The sequence below is a fragment of the Lacerta agilis genome, chromosome 8, assembly GCF_009819535.1.
Source record: "Lacerta agilis isolate rLacAgi1 chromosome 8, rLacAgi1.pri, whole genome shotgun sequence".
Classification (NCBI taxonomy): domain Eukaryota; kingdom Metazoa; phylum Chordata; class Lepidosauria; order Squamata; family Lacertidae; genus Lacerta; species Lacerta agilis.
The window spans coordinates 72,096,744-72,119,887 of NC_046319.1; the positions used below are offsets into that span (position 1 = coordinate 72,096,744).

The following is a 23,144-nucleotide window of genomic DNA, read 5'->3' on the forward strand; positions in this document are numbered from 1 at the left end:
CTTGGGGAAGCCATAACTGTTTAAAGGGGTATAAGAGTGCTTTAAATATATGATGTGGATACAGATTAACTAAGCACTACCTGCAGCACTACCTTGCCGACAAAGGTCCGTATAGTTAAAGCTATGGTTTCCCCAGTAGTAATGTATGGAAGTGAGAGCTGGACCATAAAGAAGACTGATTGCTGAAGAATGGATGCTTTTGAATTATGGTGCTGGAGGAGACTCTTGAAAGTTCCATGGACTACAAAAAGATCAAACTTATCCATCCTTAAAGAAATCAGCCCTGAGTGCTCACTGGAAGGGCAGATCCTGAAGTTGAGGCTCCAGTACTTTGGCCACCTCATGAGAAGAGAAGACTCCCTAGAAAAGACCCTGATGTTGGGAAAGATGGAGGGCACAAGGAGAAGGGGACGACAGAGGATGAGATGGTTGGACAGTGTTCTTGAAGCGACTGGCATGAGTTTGGCCAAACTGTGGGAGGCAGTGAAGGATAGGGGTGCCTGGCGGGGTCATGAAGAGTCAGATACGACTGAACGACTGAACAACAACAACCTGCAGGCCTCACCTTTCTCATTGCTATGGGTCTAACCTAAACACAGATCGCATTTGGAGCGTCCCATTTCTAGCTTTTACCTTCCATAACACCTTGCCCATTGCCTGGTAATGGGCAGGGTATTCAAGCTCCCTTGCAATTAAGAAACAATGTTATTTTAAAAACAACAAGCTAACACTGCAATTAAAACGATTGCGTGCTCGTTTTCTAGGTCATCAAAACAGCTATTGCAACATTGCTGCCATCTGTTGCCCAGAGTAGCAGCTAGTTAAAATTAAACGGTCTGGTTGGTTGCCACAACTGAATGGCTGCAAACCCAGGGAGGGCCTTCCCTGATGACTCATCTTAGGGCAAATCCACATAAATATGTACCAATTTCTTGCACACAGTCCAGGCATCTTTCCTTGGGAATGTAACACTCTTCCTTACATACCTTGGTGCATGCTAGATTTGGACATGTGAAAAGGCAGCTTTCCAATGTAGCACATCCATTGCCCTGTTGGCTGCCATATGGAAATTGACTGTGCAAGTGGCATGAGAACCAATTGAAGACTGGATCCGACCCATGCTCCAGTCACATGCAATTAATTGTGTGAAACAAATAAGTTCCACAGTTCCCTGGAAGTTCAGATGGCTTTCAGGATGTTGTCAAAAACAAAGATGGCGGCCACTGGGAGCTGGCAAGAGTGTTGTTGCTGCTGTTTTTTGTTTTTGTTTTTAAAGAAGAAGGCAGGACAAATGTCAGTGAATGAACCTTCCATGGTGCTGTCTGAGGTTGCTAGTGCTGGACCTAGTATGGATATTATAATAGAGTTGCCATATTTCAAAAAGTGAAAATCTGAACACAAAAATTGTTGAGCTTTTTTTTTCTTTGCAAAATATCAAATTGAAATAAGCTGGTTCGCAGCACTTTCAGAACCACTTTGGATCCAGGAGTTTAAATCTAGCCTGTAGCTTCATGTTGGTTCTTTAAACTTATAGAAGCTCAAGAGGTTCAGCAATCTTCTATGTGGAGAACACGTGGCCCTCCAGATGTTACTGGACTCTAATTCCCATAATTCCTGGCCACCTTGGCAAGAACCAATGGGAGATGGCATCCAGCAACAGCTGGAAGGCCACAAACACAAGACAGCACAAGAACTCAACCACACTCCATTTACCCCACATTTATTATGCACCAGGGATTTTGACCTCTCTGAGGGAATAGCTATGTTTAAATTACATTTAAAGAGTGTGCAGTCTGTGTGCCGGTTCACACAAATAGTTGAGCTGCACATTCAAGCTGTGTACACATTACTGGTTCAAAATGCAGCTAGGGCTTTTTCAGCAGGATAAATGGGTTTTTACCATGAGTGTCTCCTTGTTTTAAATTTATTTTTTGTTTTAGTGTTTGTAACTGTTTTTATTACCTTATGTGCAAATTGCCTTGAGATGGTGAATTAGGTTGTTCTTGTTGTTCTTGTTGTTAATACAGTTTTTGACATGTAGCATTCAACCCATGTACAATCTGTGTACCTCTTTACATAACAGTTAAGCTGTACAAATCAACAAGTGTACACTCTTTAAAGCAAACACATCTCCATGTATAGACACAGTCTGTACCCGTGTTCAGTCAAACACAGGAACAAGGCTACAGTTAAACTGGTTTAATCGTGAGTCCCTTTCCCTAGGGACCTCTGCAAAGGAGTGTTTCATTGGGGAGATGCCAACAATCTAAACAAATCTCAGGCAGAGATTATCTGTGCAGTCAGCAAACTACAATTCCAAGTAGCTCCTTTAGTGGAACCCTGACTCTGAAATTGGCATAAACAAATGCATTGTGTGCATAGGGGCCTCGTGTCCCGTTGCCCGAAGGAAAAGAACTGCAACCACATTTCCCTACTTCTGTCTTTGTTAATTAATTTACAATTGCCGCATGATATAACAAGTTCAGTTTCCATGGTGTGGGACAAAACTAGGAAGGGTTTGCAGTCGAGGGACCTTCTTCTTTGCTCCGTTTATTTATAACTCCGAGGCTTTTCCATAATGGAATGAACATAAATTAGGGAGGAGGAAACCCAGCTAAATTCTTAGATTGCTAATTATAGAACCCTTGCTTTCAATGAGTTTGCAAGTGCTGCAGCAAACAGAGTTTTCTCTAGGTCTAGACAAAAGTCATATATGTACCTGTGTGACTGAAGTCCTTTATAGGCATTCTTAGCTTGTAGTGTGGGCACTTGTTGTTGGGGTGTGTGCGTGTATTATTATGGTAGCAAGCTCTATCTCCATTCTGCACATATTTACTGTAAGATCTAAACAACAACAACAAACAAACAAACAACAACAACAACCCCTGAAAAGACAGCTGTATTAGTGGAGAGTGGAAATGGTTGAGGAATGTAATATTTACAAATTCCCATTTGAATTGATCTGATTCACACCTCCCCGTTTAATATGGGGGTCAAAACTAAATTATCCACTGTAGGAAAAAAGCCCCTGTTGAGATGACCATGCTGTAACTTACTCTGTGTAGACTAAAAGTGTAAATATGTGTAATTAAACCATACAGTTGTACCTTGGATCCCGAACGCCTTGCAAGTCGAACATTTTGGCTCCCTAATGCCGCAAACCCGGAAGTGAGTGTTCTGGTTTGTGAACATTCTTTGGAACCCAAACATCCAACGGGGCTTCCGTGGCCTCTGATTGGCTGCAGGAGCTTCCTACAGCCAATCAAAAGCTGCACCTTGGTTTCTGAATGTTTTGGAAGTCAAATGGACTTACGGAACGGATTCCATTTGACTTCTGAAGCACCACTCTGTTTCTAAAGGCACAAGAATCTCCACCACGTTTAATATTGAGATTCTAAAGTAAGGCTGAATTTCTAAATACAGTTCTAGCTAAGGAGTAAAACATGCCCGACTGAGGCCGCCTCTGGACTAAGCACTTAAAGCAGTATCGCAGCACTTTAAACAGCCATAACTTCCCCCAAAGAATCACGGGAACCGTAGTTTGTTAAAGGATGCTGAGAGTTGTTAGTAGACGGCTGTTCTCATCACAGAGTTACAGTTCCCAGGAAGAGGGACTGATTGTTAAACCGCTTTGGGAATGGTACCTCTGTGAGGGGAATAGAGGTCTGCTAACAGCTCTCAACCCCTTAACAAACTACAGCTTGAAGGATTATTTCCGGAAAGCTGTAACTGTTCAAAGTGCTTTGGAAAGTGCAAATATGCTTAGGAGTGCCCTATGAATGCCACTTGACAAATGGCTAAAGCTCACATCCCCTCCTTATATGGGTGTGTGAAACTGTGGCCCGGACCATCTCTTTCCAGTAATAATGTTGAAACATTTGCAGAATAACCATCTGTCTCCTCAGGAAGGGTGAAGTTTGAAGGATGATTAATTCAAGCTGGTTGGTTCCCCCCCCAGATCATGTGTATCTGAAGACACTGGGGAAAAGGACAGTGCTTGGTGTAACCAGCCTATTTTCTCCCCCAACCCTACCAAACCCAAAGGGCATCTGGGGGCAACTACCATTGGCACCATGCCATTCCTGGATTTTGCAGCTACTCCACTTCAGTGGAACAAATGGGATTTGCTTTCCAGCAAAAGGGATTCAGATGAAACTGTATGGTCCAAGGGTAAGGAAGCTGTGGCTCTAAGAACATAAGAGGACCAAGCCAGTCATTGTCTCTTAGCGCAATCCTACCTCACAGGGTTGTTGTGGGGAGGAAATTGGGAGAGAGGGGGCCATGTATGCTAGCTTGAGCATCTTGGAAGAAAGGTGGGCTATAAATGGAATCAATCAATAAAGGAAAAAATAATAAAAGTCCCATTATTGTCTGATTCAGTAGTTTCTCTTTCACTCTAGGAAGTTTAGCTGTGACTTTGGAAACCACCAAGGAAGGTGCTTAAGGGCTTGGCACTGTGATATAGCAAATTCCTTAAATGCTTAAGAGATGGGTGAAAGCACCTCTCTGTTCAGCCCCCGAATTATGTCATGGCTCCTGGTCAGACACCTGCTCTAATCCCAGCCTCATTCCTTGGCCCATCCCAGTGACGTTCCTCTTTGGAATGTGATTTACAATCCCGGAGGGTTGTTCGTAGGCAACTCAGGTGGGAAAAGAAGGTTGGAGGGAAGGCTGCCAGATTCAGCTGAACAGCTTCCTACATCCTGGTGTCCTCCAGATGGTTTTGAGTTCAACTACAATTCCCATTAGTCACAGCCAACATGGTGATGGGAGTTGTAGTCCCAACGGCTGCGGAATGCTGGAGGGTCTAGCCCATACATTTCCATTAAGGGCAGACAGAATCATAGATAAAGCAGGGCAAACCAAAAACAAAATAAGATGTGCACATATGGTAGGCTGGTAGCCCTGCCCCCCTCGGGAGTGCGCCCACCCTGAGCAGCGCAGGCATATGGTCCGCCGCTGGATGAGGGAACCCCAGCAGAGATTTAGCATTGCAAAACATGCAGCAAAGAAAAACATGAAAATATATGCAAAACCTTTAAAATGTGCCCTTTGAGTAAGTCCCCAAAATATCCCCTTTTAAATTCCCCTAGCTTTCCCACTTCCCCAGCACAGAGATAGACCACATGTTTACTAAATCATAAAATGGTTTACTTACAAAACTGTTCAAAGGTCAGATTCATGTGCTTTTCCATGCAGCAGTCAGGAAACATGCACAGGCAGTTAAAATGTTGCTTAGTTAACAAAAGGCAAAAGTTTCTAAACTATTGATATAGGGGCTGAGGAACCCACTAGATTCAGATTCCATTCTGATCTGAAACAAAAAAGATTGGTTGAGTTTGGAGTGACCGGCCCAGAGCTCCTTACACACTGAAATCCATATGGAGGGAGAGAAATAGCAAAGGATTCGTAACTCATTGCCTCTCAAGGTGAGGGGTCATGGCATAGGCTAAGCTTGGCAAAACAGCTTATTTGAAGGTTTAACTCCTTCATATGCACTAATTAGTTTCAAATTTGATAGAATTAAATGAGGCTGAAACCCTACAATTTGGACTGCATTATGTTAGGGAAACCATTTGTATAATTAAAGAAAAGTGCAAACCACTATGAATATGCTAGATAAGAAATGCACTCTGAAATGCTGGAGATTTTTTGTGAGGACAAAAATCACAAACTGAGATGGAAATGTAGTGAAGTGAATTTAAGATTTGAAAAAAGAAAAACGGATATTGGTGGTAATGCATTCCTAGTCAGGAGCGTGAAACTGCCCCCGCTCCCTCTAACCATCACTTGCAAACCTAGTTCTTTTCAGAGGTCTGACTCTGAGCCACCCAAGAATGGTCCGCTAAGGCTGAGGTGAGTCAGCATGACTGGAACCCGAAAGCAGAGCAGAGCACCATAGGAATCTCCTTATTGGGAAGGTGGCGTAATTGCCTTGTTTTCAAATTCTTTGCTCGTAAAAGAGGCCGTCAAGAGCCTGCTTCCTCCTGGTTTCTTCTTAAAGAATTTGATTTAATTGTGCAAACCTCTCTGGATGCAATTTGAGTGAATGGCAGTATGAAAAAGGTTTAAGCATATTCAACAGCAATTTAAAGCCTGTGACTTCCCCCAGAGAATTCTGGGAACTGAAGTTTGCCCCTCACAGAGCTACAGTTTCCAGCACCCTAAACAAACTACAGTTCCGCTGATTCTTCGGGTGGAGGGGAGTCATGTGTTTTAAATGTGCACTACATGGGTGGCGCTGTGGTCTAAACCACTGAGCCTCTTGGGCTTGCCGATCAGAAGGTAGGCGGTTCAAATCCCCACAATAGAGTGAGCTCCTGTTGCTCTGTCTCATCTTCTGCCAACCTAGCAGTTCGAAAGCACATCAAAGTGCAAGTAGATAAATAGGTACCACTCCGGCGGGAAGGTAAATAGCGTTTCTGTGCGCTGCTCTGGTTTCACCAGAAGCAGCTTAGTCATGCTGGCCACATGACCCCGAAAAACTGTCCGTGGACAAACGTCGGCTCCCTTGGCCTGAAAGCGAGATGAGTGCTGCAGCCCATAGACGACTTTGACTGAACTTAACTATCCAGGAGTTGTTTAACTTTACCTTACCTAGATATTCTTTAATTTCGTTGTGTGAATTTATACATTTAAGACAGTGTAGGAAATTAAAATGCATTCACCTGGCACCATTCAGAGGGGCATGGATGCTACTGGGTAGCCTTTGGGGGTGCATTGAAGGTCCCCACATAAGGAACTCCTTCCAGAGGGCCCCCTCTGCTCAAGCCCACAACTGACCTGTCCAAACAGCCAGCGTTTTACCCAAACAATAAGTAACATTGTGTTCTGTGAGGTAGCGGCTGTGAGTGGCAATGTCCCTTCAACTCATCCCAAAAGTTTGGTTTCTGGTTTAAATCTGAATTTAGATTGTTTGGGTTTCAAGGCTGCTCTATGTGGTCAGTATAAGGGAAGGCTTAGTCAGCAGTGATTCAAACAATTATGGGATTAAAAGTGCCCAGGGGAATCCAAGAGAAAGGGGAAGAAGTCTGCTTTTGGACGTGGCCTTCCTCTTTCCCCAGTTCCCTCAAAAGCAGCAAGCCTGAAGAACGTCACAACATTCAGTTCAGCACTTTGTGTACTTTCCTCTACAAGAGCATTTCCTCAAATGTGTTTGCATCAAGTAGGCATGGAAGGATCTGTCCATTTCAGTTTCCTCAGTTTCTCATTGTTCCAAACTTAAATTCAGTTCTTCAGATTTTGCAATTGGTTTTTTTTAACCCCCATGAAAATTCACCATGTTTGTGCAAATATCATCTAAAAGCAACTTTTTTATATGCAGTTGTGAGTAATGTATGTTTCCTTGCAAACAATTTCTCCATACATAATGCATGCTTGCATGTCATTTTTCACTCATTTATTCATTTCTATGCACACTTTCCCCTAACATGTGTTTTTTTGGGGTAAACATTGGTTGGCTGATGAATTGCATTGCAAAATTCAGATATGTGCGAGTTTCAGAGGATAGTTGTGTTTTGGTTTGCATAATGCTTCAGAAAGTGAAAATTTGATAGATTCAGATTCATATGTGTACTGATTCGAAGTTCTCCTCCATTCCTAGCATCAAGTAATCTTCACAAGCTTATTTTAAAAACAGCAGCAACCTTGCTCTTCAAAACTAAAAGCATTTCAAAAGTTGCTAACCATTTAAAGCCAACCATTGAAATTTTAAAACCACCATTGGCCACCATATAGAGACAATTAAATGATGGAAGATTAGCCACAGTAAGGGGCTATGGAGGAATTAATTTCAGTTTGCCTTTAAATGTAAAAATTACCTAATTTGAATTTTCGGGGAAAATATTCAAGCCAAAACACAGTCATCCATTGAGATCCACTTTGGAACTCCCTGCCTCTTGAGATCAAGCAGCCACCTTCCCTCTATTCTTTTCAGTGCCTGCCTAAAACAGACATGCCTTTTCAAGTAGACCCATTAAATTCAGTGCCAGAGTCCATTTCCTTAACAGCTGCCTTTCATTTCAATTTGTAGGCCTGAGGGAACTTCGCCAGGCTGAGTCAGATGCTGTGCTCAGTGTGTGGCTCACAATAGACGGTGATTCATGCTACATCATCAAGATTCCACTTGTGTGTTTGTTCATGTACACCTGAAATCCTACACTCACTTATCGAGAGCAAGTCCTGTTGAACTCAGTGGGGCTGGGGCTTACTTCTGAGTAGGCACTGTAAAATACAGTCATACCCTGGAAGTCAAACAGCTTAGTTCCCGAATGTTTTGGCTCCCGAACATCGCAAACCCGGAAGTGACTTTTCCAGTTTGTGAACTATTTTTGGAAGCCGAACATCTGGCAGGGCTTCCGCAGCTTCCGACTGGCTGCAGGAGCTTCCTGCAGCCAATCAAAAGCCGTACTTCGGTTTTCAATCTTTTTGGAAGTCGAGTTGAATGGACTTCCGGAACGGATTCCATTCGACTTCCAAGGTACAACTGTACTTGGCTGTGCCTTTCAAAAAGTCACAAAAACTATGGGCTGGCTCCAAGGCTAGTCCTATGCAGAGGAGACCCACCAAAATTAGGTCCATTAATTTCAGTGAGTCTGTGCTGAGTAAAACGTAGACCACAATCAGCATACTTTTAAAATGCTATGAAACTACTTTGAACATTGAAGTCTTCCCCCAAAGTTTTCTGGGAGCTGTTGTTTGATAAAGGAGCAGAGACTTGTTTTGTTGTTGTTGTTGTTGTTCAGTCGTTCAGTCGTGTCCGACTCTTCGTGACCCCATGGACGAGAGCACGCCAGGCACGCCTATCCTTCACTGCCTCCCAGAGTTTGGCCACACTCATGCTAGTCGCTTCGAGAACACTGTCCAACCATCTCATCCTCTGTCGTCCCCTTCTCCTTGTGCCCTCCATCTTTCCCAACATCAGGGTCTTTTCTAGGGAGTCTTCTCTTCTCATGAGGTGGGCAAAGTACTGGAGCCTCAACTTCAGGATCTGTCCTTCCAGTGAGCACTCAGGGATGATTTCTTTAAGGATGGATAAATTTGATCTTTTTGCAGTCCATGGGACTCTCAAGAGTCTCCTCCAGCACCATAATTCAAAAGCATCAATTATTCGGCGATCAGTCTTCTTTATGGAGACTTGGTTAGGACACCCCAATTCCCCTCCCAGACCTACAGTTCCCAGAGTACCCTAGGAAGAGGGATTTATTGTCAAACCACTCTGAGAACTGTAGCTCTGGTAAGGGAATAGGTGTCTCCTAAACAAGTCTTAACAAACTACAGCTTCCAGAATTCTTTGGTGGAAGGCCTTGACAATACAAAGGGGTATCACAGTGCTCAAGGAATTCTGGGCACTGTGGTTTGTTATGGGTTGATGGGAATCATAACTATGTGGGGTATAAACTACAGTGCCCAGAATTCCTTGAGGGAAATGTTGTGCTTTGAATGTGCTTTAAATGTATTGTGTGTACAAAGCCTCAGCTGCAAAGGGGCATGTGCTGGAACATCAGAGAACGGGGTCGGTGGGACTTACACGCACCCTTCCCCAATGTAATGCTCTTGCATCGCTGCCTATCTTATCTTTAAATATACTGTAATATATTGTAAGTTATTTGACACAGAGGGGGAAACCTACAGATATGGTCAAAAAGGTGCACAGGCAGTTGTGTATATATGGGAGAATTTTTAAAAGCAAGCTGTCCTCACTGACCTGGTGCAAAAAAAGTCGTGTCATCCCAAGGAGCCCTGGCTGCCCCAATAAAACACTATTGCTCCACATACCCTTACCTGGAAGTAAGGCCCACTGAACTCAGTGCAGCTTTCTTCTGAGTAGACAGTTATTTACTAGATGTAAGTCAGCAGCTCCAGGTGACCCCGCTCGGCCAGGCACTGTGGTGGATTTCACCTTGCAGAGCCAAGCCAACGTTGCCGATGGGCCCTGCACCCCTTTGGCAACATCCAAAGGCGCTGATCCACTGGGCCTAGCACTGGCAGCAGCAACAAGCAGCTCTGGCTTGCCCACTGCCACCCCACCACTGCATTTACCTGACCTGGGGGTTCTGGATCAAGGGCTCTGCTGGTCAAGCGGATACTCCACCAATCAAGATATATATATATATATATATATATATATATATATATATATATATATATATATATATATATATATATATATATATATATGATTTCCCGCTTCACTTCTCACTTCCCTCTGTGGCCCCCTAGCCTTGTACTGTGGCCCCCTGTTTGCACGATTTTCACCTGGGACCCCCTTGGAATATCATGGGGGGCCCAGGGGGGCATATGACCTTCTGCTGGGAAACACTGATCTAGCCCAACCTGTAATGCAGGAATTTGTGTTTGTTTCAAATGCTACACCAGTTTGCCACATGGGGCTCCTTGGGGGCAGAAGGGTGGGGTCTCCAAGATGACCTTCCCCAGCTCTAAAATCATATAAAAGGTGAGATCATGGGCCAACCAGGAATCTGCCCCCCCCTGCCCCATTCCTTCTTTTTATTTAATCTCTCTCTCTCTCTCTCTCTCTCTCTCTCTCTCTCTCTCTCTCTCTTTCCCTCCAAGGGCTGCAAGGGCTCAGTGGAGGTGAGGTGAGGCTTGCTTCTTCTTCATTCTGGTTTCACATTTTCCAGGGCTCTGTGCTGACGATGAGAGTGCATTTCGGGGAAGAGCCTTGAAACCAGCACACAAAAGAAAACTGTCACCACTTTCCCCCAGTTCCCCCCTTCTCTTCCTGCATCAGTCACATCATTGACTGCGTCACCCTCTGAAGTTCTGCATAGCAGAAATGATAAAAGTTCCTTTCCAATTGATTTCAGGGGTGGGGCCAGAGGGGGGAAAGAGTTTTTTGTTTTGTTTTTTTAAGGAATAAGCAGAAGAGAGAAAGAGGGAGAGAGGTTGGCAGAACATTCTTCCTGCACAGAACAGAGGAACCAGCCAGGGACAGCAAGCTAGATCTGTGAATTAGAAAGAAATAATAACTTCCCTTCCAAACCACATCCATGGAATTATTTTGGTTCAGCTTCTCCCTGTCTTTGATGGTAGCTCACGGTAAGTATCGTGTGTGTGTGTGTGTGTGTGTGTGTGTGGTACAGATTATCTTCTGCCTAACCGGCTGTCTGCTCTATCACATGAGTGTGTTTCCCACTCAGAATGGTGATTATGTCTTCTTTAGACTTCTCGTTTGTTTTTTTCCAGCAGTGGAGAGGAGCAAAGTTCAGTGGTGATCAGAATGTGTAACTTTTGGGGGAAGGGAGGGCGTTCAGTTCTCAAACCTCCTAGATTTTTATTTTTGGTATCGTTACAAGAAAATGTGGGTCTGGTGTGCAGACTAGAGGTGTAAAGCAGAGAAGTGGTGTGCTGACTGGCAGGCAGATCACCCACGGCAAAAAGGCAAGAGAGAAGTGGTTAGAGCATTTGCTCGGCATGCAACTGTCAAAGTTTTGTTGTAAGCTCCCCCCCCCCCAGCATGGTACAGTATATTTATATTGAAATTATGGTTTCCTGCAGTTTAACTACAAACACAGATATCTCTGACTACTTGTAAAGATCCCCCTGAAATTCACTTAGTAGCTGCTGAACCATCATTTCTCTTGCATGGATTAAATACTGGTCTCAACCTCATCTCATTTCCCAGGGTTTGATCCCTGGCCTCTACAAGGTAGAGCTGGAAGAGGTTCCAGCTGAGATATTGGAGACCCACTGCCAGGGAGCATAGACAATACTAAGTTGACAAAAAGATCTGGTACTCCTAATTCTGGGCAGAGAGTAACGTGCAATGGTTGGAGCAAACAAACCGAAGGAGAACAAGGTGTTTTATTCTTAATTGGAGAAAGAGGGAGAATCTCAGCTGAGGGGGAAACTATGAGGATCTGGGTGTTTGCTGTTGAGAGCGCATGTGAATACAACCTTAGTCCAGCAATATGGGGAGGGCCGTGGGCTTCCCAGCCCTGCAGTAAATCAACTGTCCAATTGCTTCTAGAGCTGTCACATGAAAGTAAAAATAGTCATAATTTTAAACCGGAGAAATCCTTTGTTGAGCCCTGACTCAGACCAAAGGCTGGCCACCTGACCCCATTTCTTCACACCTGACAGATGTGTAATATACTGTATTCACATCCTGTTGAGCTGGACATTTCCAAGCAGAAGGAAGGAAATGCCCAGTCAGGCAGGAACATAACCTTAAAAGGTGTGATGAGTGATGCCAGGGGGCTAAGGATTTCCCCATCCCTAGCAGTACTCGTGTCCTCGCACCACCCTTGTGACAAAATGGCACCCTGGCTCAGCAGAGCCTCGAACCCTGGAAGGATGGAGCTTCAAAGACTTGACCCCTTCCCTCCCCATTTCACTGTCCCTTGCCCTCTCATCTGTCAGCTATGACACACAGGCAAGATCCCAGCAAGGCCAACTTCACCCTGAAGAGCGCTCAATTCCAAGGTCCACATGTTCTGAGGAAACCCCTACCACCACACGTGAAAGAACGCAGGAGGAAGTTGTGGGGCGCTGTGTGTGAGCCCCTCAATATGCCATGTTGTCATGCACCATAGCCATGGGCCAACACCTGCATGTTCACCTGGCATAGGAAGGGGCTCCACACATTTCAAGGACTGCCTCTCCCCATACAAAACGGCCTGGAGCCCACACCTGCCATCTGTGGGTCTTCTCTGTGTGATGGAGGACACGAGGGTGGCAACATGAGAACGGGCCTTTTCAGTGGTGGCTCCCAGCTTGTGGAATGTTCTCCCCAGGGAGGCTCACCTGGCACCATCTTTACACATCTATAGGTGCTGGGCAGATTGTCAGTATTTCTTCTGCAAAATGGGCATTTTTGTGGCGACCAAGGCAGTTCCCAAGCCCCCCAGATTCAAAATGGTCAAGGACCACCCCACCCCCTGATTTGCAGTAAGCCAAACCTGGTTTGCTAATGGCTTCCCTTCTCTTCTCTCAGTCGCCGGCCTTGAATGCTACGCTTGTAATGACAACAGTGACTGCCAGGAAACGGAGATCTGCGAAGAGTACCAAGAGCAATGCAGCACCACCATAATGACTATACTGGCCCGTGAGTATTTTTGAAGTAGGAGGATGTGGGGATTGGAAAAGGAGGACGAGGCAGATAAGAAGGAGCTGGAGAGCAGAGGTGAGGAACCTCAGCTTAGGCAGAATGGGTGTCAAAGGCAGCCCTTGAGGACAAACTCCCTCGTTCCACCTCTTGAATCATGCCCTTCATCAGCCCAGCTTTGCACCCTCCTCAAAGGTTTTTGCTTGGCTTGAACTCTGACAATGCTTCATGCTTCGCTGGATGGAGCATGGTGTAGAACAGGCAAACTCGGCCCTCCAGATGTTTTGGGACTACAACTCCAGTGGTCAGGGATGGTGGGAGTTGTAGTCCCAAAACATCTGGAGGGCCGAGTTTGCCTATGCCTGGTGTAGGAACTAGCCGACCAAACAAAGGTAACTCTACCCACATTTGTTCCTCCACCCACTTTTGCCTCTGGTCCCGCCCACCAGTGGCATGTGGTGCCTGGAAAGTTGCCCAGAAAGGAAACTCTCGCCTCGGAAGGGAAAAGACACCCAAACCCTGACATAGAGGTTTTTAGAAGGATGTGAAAAATGGAGAAAAAGGAGAACTCTCTTCTCATGATACCAGAACTGGGAGATCACCCAATAAAAGGAGAAGAAACTTACTTTATTGTTTCCTTTTTGAGATATATTGTCCTTTTTTGTATTGGTGGGGGTCTGCTTGTAATGTTTTCCTGTTTTGGTGTTGCAAGTGAATAAAAGGGGATTTGGTCAGGTGTGGGGGAAGGGCTGGTGGCCAAAGGGCAAATGGGTGGGGTGGGGTGGTTGTTGGCAATCAGAGCAAGAAGCTCTGGTAGCCCTCAGTATTTATATCTTGTGTGTGTGCTTTGCAAATTTTATGGATACATTTATTGAAATATTTTTGTTTGTGTGGAAAGCAATAAAGAAACGGCACCTTAGGTTTCTAGTCAACCCCAATGGGGTTTGCTGGAATCTGTCAAACAGAGGCGTTGACAGACCTACAGAAAAAGACATATGCAATATTTGAAAGACAGTGGAACCTTGCAGGTGTGGAAACATATGCATGTCTTAACACACCCAAGTGAGCCCTGGGAGGGAAGCAGCAACACACTGTTTTGCTAGTCTATAGCATGTTGTGTGTGGTGGCGGTGACGAGCACCTACTGGCAAGTGCTTGTGACGCCACCCGCACTCCGGACCCCAGAGAAGCTTTGCACCAACTTTTAAAATGTTGATAAATTTTATTTCAACGAAGGATGCCTATGTACAAACTTGTATGTGCCACAGTCTGTGACAACCAAACAGACCCACAAGAGGAAGGCCAAAACTGAGAGCTAATCTGGTTTGCATATCTGTAAGTTGTGAAACAGGATTAATGCACTAAGTCTGCATTTGGGAATGTTGCCTTCTAAAGAAAAAAAAAATGGTGCCTTCATTTTTACTTTCTCTCCCTCTCCCCCCCCCCTCTCCTTGCAGGATCTAAGATCTCCAGTTACATCCTGAAGGGCTGTGATGTGGGTGGGAAGCCAAACAACTCCATCTCCCACCTCTCTGGCAATCAGGTTGTGTTCTTGGCGGAGGAGCACTGCGGGACTGAGCTCTGCAACCAGGGGGTGCTAAACGGTCAGTCCATGCGAGTGGAGAGGATTCGCTCTGCAGGCCGTGCTGCACATTAAATTGGAACCCAATGAACAGAACTCCCAGGATAATTTTGTTTTCCAAAAAGCAGCTGCGAGGGTGGGTTTGGAACAGGTGGAGGGGCAGTAAGCCTTTGCCCCAACACCTGTCCTGGTGTGAAAGCAGACTCACCCCTAGAGCTGAGCGGAATCACCCCCCCCCCAATGCCAAATGACTCCTCTGTCACAGGGGTGGGGAAGCTGCAAGCTCCACCATCCCATGCTGGCTCGGGCTACAGAGTCCAACAGCTTCCCAAGGGTATCAGGCTGTGACAGGCTGGTCCCAAGCCCTAAGTAGCCCCTTTTTTCTTCTATCCATTCACATGCATGCATTTGAACCACTAAACCTCATGCAATTAGATTTGCTGATTTCTGTAACCGGGTCACAGTTTGAACCCTGATGTTTCCCTCTCCACGCACATTAAATTTTATTTATTAAATATCAAGTTAGCATTGCTGGCATCTGTCTGTCTTGAGAGACAACGGAGGACATTGAAGTCAAACAATTGGAGAGTTAGAGTGGCTGCAGAGACTGATACAAGAGAGACATGTTTGGTTGCAGCTGGGGCAGAGGGAGGCGTCCAGTTGTTCTGCTGCAGATGCGCCATGGCGTTTCTTCTCTCTGAGCTCTTCCCAGCGGTCATTCCTCCTCTGGTCACTGCTATGTACACACATTATTGATTTACTTAAAAAAAGTTTATTTAAACTGTTTTCAATTTGTTCTAATGTAGGAACCCACCCTGGGACTTTAAGGTAAAGTCCCAGGGTCGGTTCCTACATTAGAACAAATTGAAAACAGTTTAAATAAACTTCATGCAGAGTTTTTTAGACATAATTTTTAATACAAGTGAACCCAGTGTCAGTTTTGCTTAATGTGTGTGTGAAATTCAAGAAGTAACGAAAAACATAAGCAAAGCTGGTTTGGGGAGGGAGAGAAAGAAGAATACATCTATCTAGGCTTTCCCTTCAACTCATTTTTTGTTTAATGGGAAAAGTGAACGCAGATAAAAAAATAAGATTTACATCCTGACAAAATAAAAGATTGCATGACTGTGTAGGCTTGGTCTCCTTAAATCCATACGCCTATATGAAATTGTTTGATCCCAGTCAGACTGAAGATTCCTGAAAATATATCCGAATGCTTTGTGACTGTGATTCACCTAATAAGTTCAGCCCTGATTTTTTCTCTCTGCTTCTCTCCCTGCTGCTGCTGCTGCTGCTTTCCTCAAACTGCAGTTGTGGATATGCTCACTGCTCGCGGTCGCCCACGAAATCCCTTGCATTGCTATTCCTGTAGCTCAGCCGACCGGACCTGCTACAACTCCAGCCATATGCAGATGCGCTGTGCGCGGCCAGAGGAGAAGTGCATAGACATCACGTCCTTCACTGCGACAGAAGGTGAGCTCCTGTAGCCTTTGGTTTGATGGGGTTCTTCCTAACCTCCTAAGAGAGGTTGTTGCAATGAAATTTGCACCGTCTCCTAGAGACAAAAGGCCACAATAACAGCCACTGTTTTCTCCCAACTGGCAGAGTTTCCGGGGGACCAACAGCGCATCAAGGGCTGTGGCTCGCTCACCCACTGCCAGGAGCCTCTGGGCTTCCAAAACCAGAATAGTTTCCATCTGATCAAATGCTGCAATTCCAGCCTGTGCAATGATGACACGCAAGGTAAGGTTTGGGATTCCAGGAGCACCAACTGGGTCTGCAACAAAATGTTTCCGTGTATTTTCCCAACTCCTGATGGTAGTGTTCTTGCTTGGGGGGGGGGGGAGAGACAGAGGACCTAGCTATACAGCTGCAAATAAAACATTTTAAGTGTGTTGCAAAGTGCATTATACAAATGTGACCCTAGATGGCGATGGTGAGCTATGGAAAATTCAGTATATTTTTCAAAATGTTTTTAAAAAGCCATTTTCACAATGTTTTTTTTATATATGTGTCCAGATTCCACCATAGTTCTGTGTGATACTATAAAGTGTTAGAAAACCAATTCATCCCCCTGAACCCCCATAGTTTTCTATTTTCCTTTTCCAGCTGACCCTCAAATATTCCACAGCTCCTAGCTGCATACTTTTCAACATTTTTTCCAATGAAAATAGGGACACCTGATTTCATAATAATTCCACTATGGAATTAAAAAACCTCCCTATACAGACAGGGCTGCCTTCAGATTTCTTCTAAAGGTTGAAAAGTTACCTTATTTTTCCATGTATAAGACTAGGTTTTCCCCCTAAAAAATAATGTCAAAAATTAGGGGGTGTCTTATACACAGATACATCTTTCCCCCATTTTCTTAGATCTGAGTCCCCCAAAATAGGGGGCATCTTATACATGGGGGTGTCTTATAGACAGAAAAATACGGTACTTAGCTCCTTGGCTTAGGGGGTCACATAACTCCATACCCATCAACATTTCTCTGATGAAAACAGGGACGTCCTCAGGAATCAAATCAGGATCAAATCAGAAACCAGGATGGCTTCTGTAAACCAGGGACTGTCCCTGGAAAATAGGGACACTTGGAGAGTCTGTAGTAGCCACGGAGCATTCTCAGTCCTCATTGGGCTGTTGAGCAGGGTGGGGTGTGTGTATATTTTTTGTTCTTCTGAAAACTACGGAGTTCTCCCTAGCATGCCAATACCTCCCTCAGTTCCTATCCTATCAGCACTTGAATTTGTTATTAAAGGGAATGAGACTCAGAACCAAAGATGGCCAGGTGGCACCTTTTATATAATATAGAAGCCTGGTGCTTTTCACAGCTGTGTTGTGTCCTTAAAGTCAACACATGCAGCTTTCCTGACTGCTGCAAGTTAAAGATCAAATACTAAATAAATACTAACTAGCCTGTATTTTTTGTAATCAGATTTGGGTTTGAGAGCTAGTAAATTCTAGATTCCACCCAAAATCTAAATATGAAGTGGGGGGATTAGGGTAAAAAGGAGGACTGAAACCCCATCAATTTGGGGGCAAGGCCAGGGCTGGCCCATGTATGAGGCAAGGTGAAGTAACTGCCTCAGGTGGCAGGTTCCACCAGGGCAGCAAATCCCTGTGTAGATCTTCCATCCCCCCTTGTTCCTGATGTAGATCTTTCCTCACCCCTTCTTTCTTCACAGAGAGGGGCGGTGCAACTTTGGGGTCTGCCTCAGGTGCCCAAAGGTTTTGGACTGGCCCTGGGCAAGGCAAAACTCACCAGCCCCACAGGTGTTGTTCACACATAATGCTAACCCATGGATTGTGAAAGTATTGTTTAAACCAGGGTTTCCCAAACTCAGGAAAACTCTCCAGCTGTTTTTGGACTAAAATTCCCATCAACACTGACCGCTGGTCCTGCTAGCTAGGGATGATGGGAGTTGTAGTCCCAGAACAGCCAAAGACCCTATTATTGGAAACCCTGGTTTAAACCATTGCTCAGCATCATGTCTAAACCCTGCTCAAGAGTTCAACTATTTCCTGCCAACAATTCAAGATTCAAAGCTATTGTTACTTGTTACATTAGAAACCTTGGTTCATTTTAACTATGTCTCAGCATGATGAGTGAACTCAGCACCCATTCCTAACCATAGTTTCTTTGACCAGCCTACCCCAGCTACAAAAGGCATGGTGTAGGAACAGCTGGAAAAGAAATCAAACTTTGGGGAAACAAGTTTTGGGGAAATAACCCATTGTTACCTCAAAATTTGTTCAACAAACCATGGCTTAAACCAGTCATACAGTGTTTTTCCAGGTGGCTGCTGGGCTGGAATCCACAATTTCTTTCTTTTATTACCCATGATGCTCTAGGATAGTGCTACACTGTGTCATTGCATCCCTTTAATAATGGCTTCCAATTTTTTAAAAAAGTACCCAAATTTAAAGCCATAAATATGTGTCCTTGGTGCAGACAGCCTGGAATGAAATTTATGGTACTGAGAGTATTCACTTATTCTGCCTACAGACTACAAGAATACCCCACCACACCCGAATGGGGTCACGTGTTTCAGTTGTGAGGGGAATTCCACCCATGGTTGTTCCCCAGATGACATCACAAAGGTACAGTGCCGGGGTGTGATGACCCAATGCTTAGAGGCCTCAGGGATACATGGTGAGTATCATCTACTCATTCCTTCACACTCACTCCATCTGGAGTTTAATGTGACCAGGTTAATCCCAACAGAAAGAGGCATAGAGCAGAGGTTTTCAACCCTTTTGAGTCCATGGCTCCATTGATCAAGTACCTTCTTTCTGCGGCACCCCTGTGGGGCTCAGGAGCCAAGTTATGTCACCCCTTGCCTGAAGAGCTGGCAGCCTCTCACCCCCCCCTTTTAAACACCCTCCCTTGTGGAGTCTGCCCTCCTCTCTTCTTCCCTCTCCTTGGGAGTCCTCTGGCCAGCCGCTGCTGCCACTCCTGGTTTCTGAGCTGCCCTCAAGAGAGGTGCCTCCTCACAGTGCCTCACAGGGGCCTGGGAAGCACCCCCTGGCCAGCCCCAGAGGTACTATTCACCTAGGGAACTTGTAGCCAGGGTTGCTGCAATGAACAACTGTGCAAGCCTTTGGGAGGCAGAGACACGAGAGGGCATCAGAGGAGGAAGGGAAAAGAAGAAAGAGGGACAGAGGCCAATGTTGACTGCAGCACCCCTGACCATCATTCAAGGCACCCCAGGGTACCACAGAACACTGGTTGTAAACCACTGGCACGGGGCAATTATGTGTTCTTTGAAGGGGTGGGAACAATAACATCCATTTAGGTGAATGCACATCATTTCAATGCTTTCAAAACTGGCATGGGGAGGCAAACAGTCTGCCAGAAGAATAGGGAAGGGGTAGGTCATGCTGCTGAGTCAGGGCCAAATCAAACAAGACATAGTAGAGCCATGATCTACTTTGACAAGCTCACATCTAAGGCCTTCCAAGCAGACTTCAGACTTCCACTAGGAAAGTCTAAGAAAAGTTTCACCTGCTCAATGTCTCTCTTTGGACAGGTGTTCACGGAACAGGGGGGCATGCACACATGCACAAGGTGGAAATCCTCCACAATGTACATGTACCTTTTGGTTCAGCAACAAAGTGTTCCAAGTAGTTAGCAGGAGAAAGTTGATGAGATACAGGCCAAAAGGCTCCCACTCAGATTCATCCCCCCCCCCCAATCTTAAATCCAGGTCCTAAAATTCCACACCAGTTTGAGAGGGTTGTTTTTGGTAAAGTGCTCATGAGAATCCACCAGCATTTTAGCATGGATTTGTCTTCATATACATGCTTTTAATGCATTTTTGCCTAAAGTACACGTTTTTGCAAAGCTTATTTCCCCTAATTTGGTAATCCTAGAATTGTAGAGTTGGAAGGGAGTCCAAGGGTCAACTAGTCCAACACTCTGCAATGCTGGAATCTCAGCTAAAATATCCATGAAAGATGGCCATCGAAGTTCTGCTTAAAAACGCAAAGGAAGGAGAGTCCACAACCTCTCAAGGGAGACCATTCCACTGTTAAACAGCTCTTACCATCAAAAGGTTATCCCTGTGTTTAGTTGGAATCTCTTTTCTTGTAGCTTGAAGACATTGCTTCAAGTTCCACCCTCTGAAGCAGGAGAAAACAAGCTTGTTTACTCTTCCATATGACAGCCCTTGAGAAATTTAAAGAGGGCTATCATATTTCCTCTCAGTCTGTTCTTTTCCAGGCTAAGCATACTCCTTCAACGATTCCTCATAATGCAAGCTTGCATGTTGTTTTCACTAATATATGCATTTGTATGTACATGCATTTTTCTACCCATTGGAGAACTGCATCATGACATTGGAGAAGTGGGCATTCCAGAAGATGGCTGCGTTTTGGTTGTCAGATTGCTTCAGAAAGTGTGCAATGGGTAGAAAATTGGCCTTAAAATGAGAACTAAAACCAATTTCTCCCCATCTGTCACTAATCACTGTTCATTTCCACATTCAGGCTCTACTGGGCAAATCTCTGTCGTCAAGGGTTGTGCTTCGCCATCCTGGTGTGACAGTTCTTACACTTCCGTCTACAAGAACCTGGGTGCTATCCACAGCCGCTGCTGCACTGGTGACCTCTGCAACAACTGGATTGTTGACGGGACGCTGAAACCATCCCCTAGGAGCCAAGCCAGCCGCCGAGTCTCAGCCCAACACACTTTGCTCTCAATGGGTCTTTTGATCCTTCTGACCTTTCTCCTCTCCTCAGAGAGCTCCTGATCTCCACTGCATATTCCAGGGCATATTCCAGGCCAGGATGTTCCAGGGTTTTCTCCCTGTCTTCCAATATTAGAATGCAGCTGTGAAGAAAACATGTGACATAAGAATGAACCACCTCGGAGCATACACAGAGTGCCTTTCCCCACGCCACCAAGGAACTACAGCCCACTCCTATAACACTTTGGAGATTAAGAGGCAGACCTTCCAGGTTGAAGTTCTAAGCAAGCACAAGCTCCAGGACCTTCTCTTTTGAAAGTTGCTGCAAACGGGAGAAGGGGAGAGTCGTCTTTTGTTTGGCTGCTGCTTGAGGGTTTCCCACAGGCCTCTGGTTGGCCAGTGTGAGAACAGGATGCTGGCCTTGATGGGGCCATCTTCTTACATTCTGATGTCTGGGTAGTAAGTCCCACTGAACAAAGCAAGTCTTGCCTCTGAGTACTGGATCAGGCAGTAAGTTACTTGTTGAGAAAGGAGTGGAGTGGAGACTAGCAGCTGGGGAAGAGTGAGACTCAGGACTCCTGGGTTCTCTGCTCTGCTCTCTGTGTTGCAAATTAAGGCAGAGGAGCTGGACACCTCTCCTAACTTGAGAAATCCTGGTGGCCATTACTTTTCTTTCATTTTTGAAAACAGATATATCCAAAACAAAGTCCCGCCTTATTATTTATTCTTTTTGCACTGCTGTGGAGGACTGTTGGACTCTTTCAAGAAACAAAGATTTGTCCCATTGGCTGTTTACTATCTGGAAGGCACTTTTGGGAATTGCTCCTCCAACACAAGACTGTTCAGAAAACCAGAAGTTGCATCAGATGTGGGAAACTGTGCAAGGCACCATCTAGACGCAGCTCCGGTTTGGACTTCCTGAAGTTTGTTAACCACAGGATGTGGTCACTGCCCTTTATTTTATGATCCTTATATATTCGCGTATTTTTATTTATCTTAATAAACTATTTTTATATTATTTAAAGTATAAGCTTGTGTGTCAGCCATTTTAAATGCAGGGCTGGGGAACTCTGGACATTGTTGGACTCCAACATCAATCAGCCCCTGCCAGCGTGGCCAACCATCAGGGATAATGGGATCTGTAGTCCAACAACACACACACACACACAGGTCACATGTACACTATACATTTTAAACACTCTAATACTACTTTAACAGCCATGTAGGGTTACAAGAGCAAGCTTCCGTAGGTTTCTCCTGTTTTGACATTGCAGAGAACTATGCCGAATTCAAATACGAAAGCAGAAACCTTTTATCTCCTTGTGGCACAAGCAAACAAAAAGGACAAGGGAGGGTGGTGCAGACCTTCCTTGAGTTATTTTGCTAGGCTGGTCTACATGATAGAAATACGAAGTGCCTCTTGCGTGCTTCAGTGAGGGTTTGGGAAATGTCAGAGTGTAGAAAAGCTCTGCATTTTGCATGACTGGGATGTTGGCCAGCCTCTTAAAGGACAAGTCGCACCCATTGCTCCATCCAGAATTCCTTCTGTCTCTTGCGTCAGGTGGCCCACAGATGTTTGCCCACAACCGTGGGCTGATTTCCAACCCAGTTATTAGGCTTCTGAAGTAAAACAACAGCCAGGAAGTGTGCCCCCTCCACCCCAAAAAACAGGCAGAAGCAGAAAGCGGGAAGAACTGTGTCAGCAGTTTCAAGGGGCACTCAAATAACCCAAATCACCCCCATCCCTGGCACAAAACTAGCCACGAACCAGAGGGAAAACAGGCAGCTTTGGCAGCAACTCCACCCTGCCAAATCATGTATTAATCACCCCCAGAACAAAAAAGGGTCTTTGGAACACCCTGCCACTGCATCGATCTATTGTTTGTATATATGTATCCACCCTCATTTTAGATAAAGATGTTATGATAGTGAGACACAAAGGCTGTGCCAGGAAGGACCTTGTGGATGGAACAAAACCAATTACCTCTGGTGACCGACACTTTGCCATCCAGTTCAACCAGAGCTACTGTCTTGGTGACCTTTGCAATGCAAATTTGAAAATGTGGAATGCTCCCGAGATGCCTATCAAGGACAAAGGTATTTTTATTTTTTATTTAAAGGCCGCCTGAGAGGAAAGTAAGAACTCACAATTTCACTTGCTGGGTGGGTGGTTGTCAATAGGGAGGCTTGAAAAATTCAATTTTGGAGATTTCTAAGGCAAGCGGCCCTGTTCCCCAACTCTTGGACTCACGTGCCAAAGAAAAGAACCCCGTTTCTCAAGAAATTTACAAGACAGTGTGCTTTAG

At 45.1% G+C, this 23,144-nt stretch overlaps 1 protein-coding gene across 1 annotated transcript; it reads left to right on the forward strand.

Annotated features, from left to right (window-relative positions):
• Positions 1–10,735: 10,735 nt before the first annotated feature.
• On the forward strand, positions 10,736–21,856 carry LOC117051668 (urokinase plasminogen activator surface receptor-like). The gene is made up of 7 exons (XM_033158243.1): positions 10,736–11,061; positions 12,959–13,069; positions 14,526–14,672; positions 15,962–16,123; positions 16,256–16,393; positions 18,657–18,803; positions 20,639–21,856. The coding sequence occupies exons 1-7, from the start codon at positions 11,013–11,015 to the stop codon at positions 20,899–20,901; spliced, it is 1,017 nt and encodes a 338-aa protein (XP_033014134.1). The 5' UTR covers positions 10,736–11,012; the 3' UTR covers positions 20,902–21,856.
• Positions 21,857–23,144: the final 1,288 nt, after the last annotated feature.

Bases quoted from the DNA above. Each gene is read 5' to 3' on its own strand.
- LOC117051668 (XM_033158243.1), top strand. From the start codon at position 11,013: ATGGAATTATTTTGGTTCAGCTTCTCCCTGTCTTTGATGGTAGCTCAC. The intron at 13,070-14,525 runs GTGAGTATTTTT...CTCTCCTTGCAG, and splicing joins CATAATGACTATACTGGCCC to GATCTAAGATCTCCAGTTAC. The intron at 14,673-15,961 runs GTCAGTCCATGC...CTCAAACTGCAG, and splicing joins CAACCAGGGGGTGCTAAACG to TTGTGGATATGCTCACTGCT.